General features: G+C 37.0%; 1 protein-coding gene across 1 annotated transcript; it reads left to right on the top strand.

Moving 5' to 3' along the window:
* The first annotated feature begins 1,189 nt into the window (after positions 1-1,189).
* On the top strand, positions 1,190-11,369 carry LOC104155819 (putative short-chain dehydrogenase/reductase family 42E member 2). Its single transcript, XM_009703709.1, is given in 12 exon segments — positions 1,190-1,292; positions 1,295-1,575; positions 2,110-2,205; positions 3,211-3,268; positions 3,891-4,009; positions 4,966-5,041; positions 6,495-6,577; positions 7,758-7,895; positions 8,910-8,975; positions 9,653-9,716; positions 10,430-10,503; positions 11,121-11,369. Coding segments are annotated over 12 exon segments (1,362 nt in total). The 5' UTR covers positions 1,190-1,234.
* Positions 11,370-11,738: the final 369 nt, after the last annotated feature.

The raw sequence follows: 11,738 nt of genomic DNA, 5'->3' as shown, positions 1-11,738 counted from the left end.
CCGAGCGGGGCACGAGTTTCCCTGTGGCCCGGCCCCGCAGTCCCCTGGCAGCGTGCTTTAACCGGCACATTTGCAAGTGAGATGCAGAGAATACCTGCAGGAGCTCGGGTGACTTTTAATCTTTTATTGCGGCACCGGGAAGGGATGCGGGCAGCCAAGGAAATCGGTAGCTACAGCCTCTAAAATGCCTTGTCTGTCAGTGATGAACCCTTGACCGTTGATATGTGCGTGGGAAAGAACCTCCACGTTTAAGAAATAAATGATTCGCTATTACTTTTTTCTTAATGTACTCATTGACCCTTTCTGTCACGTAGCAATTATTTTATTCTAGTCCCCCTTGAAAGTGAGGGATTTGATAGCCTTGTCCTCTGACACACCTTCTAAAGATATAAAGTATCAGGCATTCCTCTTTCCTTCTGAAATCCTCCTGTATCTCAAGTCCATCAGTGTCCATGAGAAAAACACAGTGTATTCCTAATTTAAATTCAGCTGCTGCTTCTTAGAAAGGAGTTGAAAATACCACTTTTCTATGATGTCTGTCTTTGTGATAAACCAGGGACAAGTGAAAGAAGCATTAAAGATTCTTTCTGCTCTAAGGGACGTTTTGTTCTGCTGCTGTTCTTCTTGGCCCTGCTTGCTTGTTTTTTAAGCACAGAAACTTAAATGCAATTTTTTCATCTTTAGAATTTCCCTGACAGTTCAAGATTTCTGATTCAGGTATGGCCCTACATCACATCTGACCCCTAAAGGCCATCTTTGAGCTTGTGACGCAGGCCAGAAGGAATTGAACTAAGACCAGGAGATGCGTTTCACATAGGCAGCAATTTATCTTCTGCTAATAAAAAATTATGGTCTGTACTATTATTCTAGTTTTGACGTAATTGTGGAAAACATTTGAATTCATGTTCTCTGTGTTAGAGAATTATTTTTTTTCGTTTTTCTTTTATTATTCTGGATACCATTTGCAAATATTTAGTCCAAAACACACAACATTTGTTATTTGTTTTCAGGATGCTGTGTTTAATACAGTATACAGACATTTTAAATGTTTGTAAAATGTGAAAATTACAATTAAACAAACTCTTATACACTAAGCAGAAAATTTAAATGGGTCTTTTAAAATAAATCTCCAAAATCTGGAAATTTTGTAGCTAGTGTTTTGCTTTTGTCTTTATCTCTCTTAAACAGGTTGCATTAAAGTAAAACTTTGCTGCTATGAATAGAGCTTGTTAACATGAAACTCACTGGAATCCTCTGCATCCCAGAGCGCTATGGAGCAATTTTCAACATGGAGGAGAATTGTTACATGTGTCTGGTAACAGAAGACAGTATTTCACTGACAGAAAACTTACACTGAGTGGAGTGGAAACACCCTGGCGCCAAACCTGTAACTCCAAAGTGAACAGAAATGCTGGAGCATTGAATGAAAAAAGTATGAGAGCAGTGGTGACAGGAGGCGGAGGCTATTTTGGGTACAAGCTGGGATGTGCTCTTGCCACTGCAGGAGCTTCTGTTGTTCTGTATGACATACACAAGCCTATCTGGGAAATTCCCAATGGAGTAGTGTGTATCCAGGTATGATAAATTATATCTTCATAACAGTCAAAGTTAGTTCATTTGCCTTTTCCATTATGTCTTACTAGTTTTCACAGAATCCAAATACCTAACTGCAAATTATTGCAAAATACAATAACCTTTTTAACTGTGTGAATATCCCATATGATTTTTGGTCAACTGATTTTAGTATATCTGAAATAAGGAAAACAATGAAACCTGTAATGTGTAGCACGGAGTACCCACCTAACCTCCTGACTCTGAAGTACTCCTCAGGACCCAGTCACTGCCCTCATCTGTGCCTTAGTTAAATACCTGTAGAATGAACCTAGGGGTGTATTACAAGGCTTAATGAATGTTTTCAAAGTCCTTTTAAGTCCTATGGAAGAAAAGTATGATTATCAGCAAGTACTGAAATGGGCCTAGTTTGCAGTCCCAGGATGTACAGTAAGTACAATTACATATATGCATTCCTTCTGCACTAACCCACCATGTGACAAATGCTAACCTGCACCTTTGATTTCAAGTCCAAATATCTTTTATTATGTATTACAGGCAGATGTCAGGGATTATGATGCCATATTTGCAGCCTGTGAAGGGGCTGACTGTGTGTTTCATGTAGCTTCATACGGAATGTCAGGAAGAGAGCAAGTGAGTCCAAATAGCTTTTTTTTTTTTTTTTTCTGTGTGACTGCCCACACTGAGGATGAGAGACTTGATGCTGGAACACTGCATGTTAGCTTTTATCTCTTCACGTTACCCCTGGAGCCTGAATCCATGCCCATGCTATTTTGGTAAATTGCTCTGTGCAAAGTGGTGTGCTATCTGCAAGCAGTCTGCTTACAGCACTGTTTTCCTAGTTGGGAAATTATTTCCTCCCCATTAGAGGCTCCACCAGCACCCTGGGAGGGCTTTTGAGTTGGAAATGGCATCAAAGAGTTCCAAAGTAGTGTGAGGACAAAAGAAATGACAAGGGAGGCTGGTTCCTTCCAAAACCCTGATCCTTCCCTAAACCTTTCGCATGGAACTCCTAGCTATAAGGTCACTGGGAGGAATAAAACCTGAACTAAATTATAAATTATTTTATATAGCTAAATTATAACAATGGCTGTGTTTCAAGTCTTAATTGTTTGCTGTTGGGTAAAAAGCTGTAAGGATGTACTTGATGTAGGACCCTGAGCCACAATTTCTATGATTACAGTTACAAACACACACTCCTCCTTTCTTACCTTATTTAATAAAAGGAATTTCAGTAATTACCTTAGCTGGATAGAAGAGCTTATTCAAAGATGTTTGCGGTTGAGAAATGCATACTTGGAATTGCTCTGGGTAGAGGCAACTGGTCACTGAACTGCTACTGAAACATGGATATTTAACATATTGCTGCAAGATGTATAATAACTGGAAACATATGTTTAGAAGCACCGAGACTCTCTTTGCTTCAAGCAGGCCAGTCTGTAAAAATACAAGAAAAATACAGGCTCAGTATAAAAATAATGATTTGACTTCTTGAAGTCTGAAACAGCAGTCTAAATTATCTTTTTTATAATCAAAGCACTAAACTTATTACCTTTATTTGGGGACATTTATTACATCTCCATATTGAATTTAAAACATATTATTGTTTAAAAATGCACAATTTCTTTATTTTCCTAGTTGCACAGAGAAGAGATTGAAACGGTAAACATTCATGGAACAAGATTTGTCATTGATGGTATGTATCTAACCCTACCATTGGGTGTTAGTATAGCATATCAAAATATTATCCCACTTAGAAAAAGCCAGTTGTTTTTTTTGGCACACACTATTTTTTAACAAATACTTTTTTGGCAGATGAGGAAACATAAACATGTCACTGTGGGGTTTTTTTAATGCTCGATTCTGCTATGGGGCGTGGTATGAGAGCCAGCACTGTAGTTCAACTACTTCAGCTTTTCATAACCATGTTTGACCTGATGTCAGAATCCGTACCCATGTAAGGAGTTAACTATTTCCATGTGTATTTTGTAGCAGTAAACCTCGTTGCTATCTAATAGCTTGTGCACAGGTAGTGGGCAGCCCTTGAAGCAGATGGAGTTCTAGACACCTCAGCAGGCTGGTAGCAGCCCTCCTAGAGGCACAGCATTAGTTTACAGCATCCAAATTAGGGTGTGCCAGATTATAAAGCACTTGGTTCTATGCTGATGTCTTCCTGTTAAATATGCTTTGCATTTTAAATCAGTCATAAAATGGAAGGATTTGCTCTTTTGACAGTTTCTCAGAAAAAGGTCATACAAACTTTTTTTCCATATTGTTTCATTTTCCACTAAACTAATTTACTTTATACATTGCCGCAGCCTGCAAACAAAGGAACATTGCTAGACTGATATACACCAGTACGGTAAATGTCGTGTTTGGAGGGCTTCCTATTGAAGATGGTGATGAGGAAACTGTGCCATACTTTCCAATTGAAAAGGTATTTTGGTTGTATGATGTTTTCAAGTTTCCTCTTGGTTTACTTTCTTGTTTCTGAAAAAGCCTGGAGTTTTCATGACCATGTCTTGCCTGATGCCAGCATCCAGGTACAAGAAAGAAGAAAGAAAACTCTTTATGCTCTTTGTAGATGCTATCCACAACCATGACACATCAGTTTTATGTACATTGCAGTGTATATGTCTTTGTCTCCTATCAACGCCTTGATTTTGGAAAATAACAGCGTCCCGTTAACATTAATGAAATTCCACCTGGACATAGGGATTGTGTTTATGGCTTGGTGCCTCTTTAGCCATTTATTATTTATATGATTTTTCTGTTTCTCCCTTACTGAAGATGATGTATATTCGATGTAGAGTTAATATGGAAAGCAGCCTATTTTTATATGGGTTTATTGCATTTAATTAAAAAGGAGAAAGTACTTCTGTGTGCTTTGCATACAGTTGGGTTCTGTGTCTCTCCTCTCTCCATCAAGTACTTCATAGTCTTTCAAGAAGTAGAGATGGATAGAGAAAACATTGAATAATATTTTGAATAACACATCAAATAATATTTTCTCTGGGACCATACCACAAGAAAGTGAACAGGATAATTCAGACCAGTTGTAATGACTTCAAAACTTGGCTTTTGACTTTTCCATTACCTGAAAAAGAAATCCAGATTACAAAGTAGTGATCAATTACATTCTTGGCAGCATTCAAAGCATACATATATTTATTGCTTCTCAAATGTGCTGAAATTAATTAACTGGATTTGCATAAACAAAAATGCTTGCTTACCTTAGCAATATGCATGTGTTTTATCCTGAACTAATACCCTCAGCTGCTGTATTTTGAGGTATTTTTTGCTATCTGCCAAGTAAAAACTAGTGGAGAAGAGATGCCCCTCTGCCTTGTCATTTCAAGAATAGATAAAAACATATTTGCTTTTTCTCTGTAGCATGTTGATCATTATTCCAGAACCAAATCAATTGCAGAACAAATGGTACTAGCAGCTAATGGAACTCCACTAGCAGGTACTTTTGTTTTAGCATGAATTCATAGTAGAATGTACTCCTCCTCTTCTTCCTCACTAACATCCTGTATCCTGCATCAATCCTTAGTGGACAAGATTGTCCAGCAATTATGAAATCAAGTTATCTACCCTCTCTCACAAATGAAAAGATTTCCACTTAAAAACCACTTTTAATTGTTTTTAAGTTCCCACAATGTCTGTAAAAGGTTTTAGCATGGTAGCAATGAGTTCAGTATGTCAACTGAAAATATGAAGACAGCTATAAGTTAAACAAAAAAAACTGTTCAATGTCACTGTATTATGCAACATAAGTAAAACATGAATGCTGATTAAATTGTTCCCCCTCCCCGCCAAACTATATATTAAAATCTGGAGAAGCCACCTGATACTACAGCCTGGAATTATTTATTAGTGCTTCCCGAAGTTTTCCATGTTGAGGAAGCCAGTTACACACTTGAATTCTTAACCTCACCTGTGAGATTCTATAACTGCCAGTGCAAAACAAATTAATGTAAAGTGCAACATGATTCTATGTGACCAAGTGATACTGAGCTAAATTTAGCTGTAGACCACTTACAGAAAAGACTCTCTTCACTTGATACTTGCAGAGGGCTATAAAGAGATATAAAGTCATTGGTGGGCATTCCATCCCAATAGAATTATTTTGTTTAAAAAATAAAGTTTTCGTTTTTTCCTTATTTCCTCAGCAGCTCTTCACATCAAAGTCCCTCTTAATTTAAGGAGCAGTACACAGTTCTGCATTTGTCAATGAAACCAGAACGAGTCAGTGTTCCAAACATTCCATTTTGATCCTGTGCCATAGCAGGATTGAGCATTTTGCATGTGTTCAAGTACTATTAAGAACAGTTATCAGCAGATGATGGACCAGCCAACTGATATACTTGGGAAGTGACTGGATCTTTATGATGGTCCGTCCTTTCTCCCACGGAAATTATCAAGAGCGTCTACAGCAGTTCTAGTGGGAGCTGGCTGTGGTTGTGCCTACTGTTGAGAGAACCTTTCAGCTCTATCTTGTACTGCTAGTCACTGTTTCCCATCAATAATTTTGTATGAGATTAGTTGGTTTCATTCTACTTTCCTACCAAGAAATTGCTCACTTCAACAAACTCATCACCACAGTTGGCACATTCATTCACTGCTTTGGCACAGACACAAAGGACTGGTTAGAAAGAGGTTTTCAAATATCGTAATTTCTGGGAATCCAACTATGCTGGCAGGACTTCTCTGAACCTTATCTTGCTATTTTGCATGTTCTGATTCTGCCAACGTAATATCCAACTACTAATTCAACAGCTTTTGGTATGTATTATCTTTTAAGATGGTGAAGTTAATTTATTTCAGAGTAAGTTCTGCTACCACGATCTTTGGTTCATACAAAGATAAAATGTAGTCATGTGAAAGTCACTTAAGAATGATCTTATCGATTCTTCTAGGAGGTGGAATACTTTATACGTGTGTTCTTCGCCCACCAGGAATCTATGGACCAGAAGAGCAAAGACACTTGCCAAGGCTGGCAGTATGTATTTTAATTTTTTAATCAGCAGAATTTTATATGATATACAACAGCATCACTCATTTGTGATTGACTGAACTTCTTATTGGGCAGCAATTCAACAATTCAATTGCCTGCCGAGGATATTATAACTTTTGTTGATAGGCACTATATTATATCTGTAAAGAATGTATAGTACATTAAAAAAGCCTTTTTTTGAAACACAAACACATGTTAAGTCTGGCTTTATAATTTAATGCTTACTATAATGGTAAGATTCAGGCCAATCTATGATATTTCAAATGTCTGTTTGCATGCAACTTACACCTAATGGTTTAAAATATTAATGAAAAGAGAGATGGCAAAATATCTTATTTCCAGTCTCAACTATTAACAGCTTTCACTATCCGATGAAACAAGTTAAGGAGTGGGAAGCACCTTCTGGTACAGTAGGTTACTAAAGGGCAAACAGCTGAGGTGCTCATGTTTCACTCTTTTTCGCTTGCTGTCTTTTAAATTGTAGGACTAGTACAGTATTCAGCATATGATCCCTGTAGAATTATATCAGTCAGTTATTTTAACAGCATCAGTACAATATAAAGTTACACACAGCTTTGAGGAAATAATAGATTCAAGCTTACCACATAATAAATTTTTTGTTTTGTGGCTGAGGTAGGGAATTATATTGAAGCCAGCCAAAATATACTTTATCATCTTCTGAATAGAATAATTTTTAAGAATAGCAAATGTCATTTTGTTTAAACCTGAGATGTTTGCTTTTGCCCCCCCCCGAAACTGTCACGTTTCACAGCTTCTAAAATGTACCTGTTAAATGAAAAAATGTGACACCTAGCGTTACCTTCCATTTTTTCCCAGCCAAAGCTATTTGTTAAATTTCATCAAATTCTGTGAATACTTTTTATCCATTCAGAACTGTATCCTACATTTCCATGCAATATTTTACTCACCCTTGGAACAGACTTGTATTTTTTGTAAATTCAGGACGTATTGTGTTCAATACGTTCTTTGATCCTTCCTCATGAGCAAAATTTTTAGAGCTCTCTGCACTTCTCTTGATTCTTTTAATTGATTCATGTATTTTTTTAAAGTAGAGATAAACCTACATTTAGCTGGATAAGAAAGTGCACTGTACATCATTTTAAAACCCATTTTGCTTTGTTTTCATGTTTGTTTATGTCTACAGAAGAATATTGAGAGAGGCCTACTTAGCTTCAAGTTTGGGGATCCTTCTGCTAAAATGAACTGGGTGCATGCAGAGAATCTTGTACAAGCTCAGATTCTAGCTGCTGAGGCTCTCACCCCTGAAAAGAACTACATAGCTGTAAGTAAACAATAAAAGCACGACAGTTTTCATTTGACATTGGATCCTGGTACTGAATCCTGTACTATAGTAACTACTGCAGTAGCAGTAATTAATGTTTGTGTTATTGTCCTTTAGCTTATGTTGTTGTCTGTGTTTTTAGTTTACAAATGTGCTATGAAGAGGGTGGGACCTGGCAGCATTGGCTGTGCAGTGTGTTAAGAGTTGGAATATTCCGTTCTGTAAGAATATCTCCATCTTTGCATTTTCATAATATAATATTTGCCATTTCTGGAAAAAGAGTAAAGTATGTTTGCTATGTTGGAAGTGAATTTGGAAGTTCAAGCAGATTTATCTCCTGCTCCTCTGTATATAGATCTGGACTTAATGTTCTGAACTGTGATAATCACTTCTTCCCATACCGTATGCAAATAAAAGCACATTTCATTTGGGTTCGTGGATTTCAAAAATAGTTGCAACTGTTTTCCTCCTTGTAAATACACTTTTTTATTTGACCTGGAAGCACTACCCTTAAAGTATATTAGAAAGATTTTCAGAGTAGGTTAAATTACTTTTTCCAAAACCCTAAAAGCAAAATGGAAAGAGGTGACTTACGCCTTGATTACACAGATGGAGTCTTATGGATTTCAATGAGTCTTAACTGGACCGAGAGCAGAACATGTCCCACCCCATATTTGGTGAATATGCATTAAGAGCACAAGTTAGATAACGCACCACTTCCAGTGCATTTGGTAATCTCTGTATAGTCCGTACAGCCATTCTGTATAGGCACACCTGTAACAAATAATTTATACCAAGGCACATTAATTACAGAAACCACTTGTCCACCAATTTCATTGCATGTTAGTGCAACTGATTGAAACACGTGTAGATAGTTTGTTGACTTGTATGTACAGCCATGCATATTTTATATTGCTATATTATTTTTAAGCTATTCATAAGGAGTGAGATAAAGAAGTCGATATATATGCAGTATTATTTTTGCTAACTTATCTCTTCTCTACCTCTCAACAGAGTGGCCAGGTGTATTTCATTAATGACGGCGAAGAAGTCAACCTTTTTGAATGGTTAACTCCACTTGTACGTGCAATATATACTTCATCTCCAAATACATTAATTTCTTTGACTGTATACAACTCCAGCTTTTGTGTGCATGTAACATTTGGTATGTTTGCTTTGGGTGTCAGAATTCCGTTCTGAATGTGGGTTTAATTCCTCCTTGAAGTTCAGTCTGATTAGCGCTGTAACAAAGCCTACCTAAAATACTACATTAAAGCAACTGTCTCCACTGAGACCAAAGGACCATCTAAACCAGTATCCTTTTTTGAGTTGCCATGATCTTCAGTTCTTGGACACGTTTCTGTAAACAGTGGCTATTTTGGGTGGACAAAAAATATGAATACTAATTATTAATCTGTAATATACATTATTTTCAAAGATCATTTCATTGCTAATGATGTGCTCAAAACCATAAATATGTCACAATGTTAAATTAGGTATCAGCACACCATGACATTTTGATCAATTATTATAAACTTTTTTTTCCTCCTTTTTTTAAGACTGCCACTTGAAAATTACATAGTGTCTGCATGTGACATTTAACTGGAAGCCTCTGAAAATGAAAACTCAAATAGTAACAGCAATGATGAATTTTTCTGTTCTATCAGTAAATATTTCCACAAATATCTTCTGTATCAAAACTTTAAAACTTGATTGAGGTTTCTGGTTTTTTTCACTGTTTTTTAAATCTCTTTCAGTTTGAAAGATTAGGTTGCAGTAAACCACGGATACGTATTCCCACATCCTTAGTTTATGTATCAGGTAAAAACATTATATCAATATTTCTCTTTCCTGTCCACACTACCCTCATTCCTAGTTGTAATATACTGTTGGAGTCTTTTTAATTTGCCCACAATTTTCATTTGCATGTATAAAAATAATATGCTGTGGGCTCATCTAGTGTGCAGCAGTTAGGGGTGAAGTTCAGCTCTATGCAGTGTGTTGAAAACAGAATGTTCTCTTATTTAAGTTCACAAAAACAGGTTTTATGTAGGATTTAACAGATGTATAACTTTGTGGAGTTAATGGTATAAATATAAAAGTTAAATGTAAAAATCCATGACTTCATGAAATATGCTGAAGAGTATCTGCTTTGCTGTGTGGATAAATTTCTTGTTCTCCTGTATCCCATGCTCTTTCTAGAATCAACCCCCATGTGCAGCTAAGACAGAATCCAACTTTTGAGTATTTTGTTGTTACCACATTCTTTATGAAGTCTCATGATCTTTTCACTAGACCTGTCACCAACCCTCCAAGCCCTTTTCACCCAAGCACCCTAATGCAGGCTGACTGAAGTACTAAGATTAAATCCAACCCCTGGTGAGCAAGTAGTCCTGTTGATGTTAGTAATGGTGCTCTCAGCTCTTAGGTAGGCGATTATCCTTCTCTATCAAAGACAGCGCAAGATACACCAAAATCATAATAGTACAGCAATTTACCGCTCTTACCTCAAGCAGAAATCTTTTGTTACGCAGCCATGACAATGGAATACCTTCATCTGATGCTGAAGCCCTTTGTTGAACTGTCCCCACTGCTGACCAGAAATGAGGTAAAGTCTTTGTTTGTAAACTCCCCTTAATTCTCACAGAATGCATACATGCATGTTAATACTGAGGTACAATTTAAGATTAAGTCAGTAGAAAGTAAAATCCACCCAGTACTACTTCAGCCTCCAGCTTCCACGGCAAATGTATGCATTGTGTACATTTTAGGCAATATATTACCCTTATTACCGTAATCTTTGAAAAGACAAGAGCTTCTGCTTGCAATCTGGGAGAGGCTCCTTCAGCTCCTTCCTTCCACAGCCCAGTATCCTGTATGGCTTTGGCTAGTCAGTTGGGCCCTAATTTCTGAAGACCTGTAGGCACCTAAGAGATAGCTTTTATCTGCCTCCTCAGGTACATAAATGAGTGCAGAACACTTTTTGTGGATGTTTTCAAGGCTAAAAGATTCTCCTTTGCAGCTTTTACAGCCTCTTTGGGCTTTCGAGAGTCTCCTTTTGAGTGAACAATTTTAAAGATAATGTGATGTACATCAATAGGACATCGATATAATGTTGTAGGTTTTATTTTACTTTTCCTTTAACTGTCTTTGCTACCATTTACAGACTTTGCTCCAATTTCCTATGTATTCATATCTTTGTATGTTCACTCTTTTGCCCTATAGGTACAGAACGTTTCTATAACTCATACATTTCGAATAGACAAGGCACGAAGTCAGCTGGGGTACAGCCCAGAGAAGTTTGCATTTGCTGATTCTGTGGACCATTACATTAAAACAAGACCAGAAACCCAGAATCATCACATCTTCCTCAAAGTTTTGCTTTCTTTAATTGTCAGTTTAAGTTTGATCTTTCTTTCTTTAAGATTTGATGGCCTTTCAGTTTTGCACTTTTTTAAAGAGACACAACACTGACTTGCATAAACTGCGTGTAATCAGTCACAGTACTGCTCCGTGGATCATTGTGATCTCCGCAAGTTACTGGCCCCAATGCAATAAACAAACAGCTATTTTTAGATTTAAAAACAAAACTGTAACATATCAGTAGCTGTACTTGAAAAATTAAAATACAGTAAGCAATTACAGCCAAATCACTGAAACACACTGGAGTCAAGATTGTTTCATCTGTTTGTTTCACACCAAAAAAACAACTTTCCAAAGCGATTGCTGAAGTAAATGAGAACCTGCAGAAAGAACAAGAACTACAGCCAGCCTGCAGTACTTCACCGGTGAAGAAAAATGGCTAAATAAGGAGAAAGATTGACCACAGCTGCTGCCATGGCT

Source organism: Cariama cristata, unplaced genomic scaffold (genome assembly GCF_000690535.1).
Source record: "Cariama cristata isolate BGI_N322 unplaced genomic scaffold, ASM69053v1 scaffold41517, whole genome shotgun sequence".
Lineage (NCBI taxonomy): Eukaryota > Metazoa > Chordata > Aves > Cariamiformes > Cariamidae > Cariama > Cariama cristata.
Note: the sequence above shows the minus strand (reverse complement) of the source record. Positions and strands in the feature narration are given on the sequence as shown.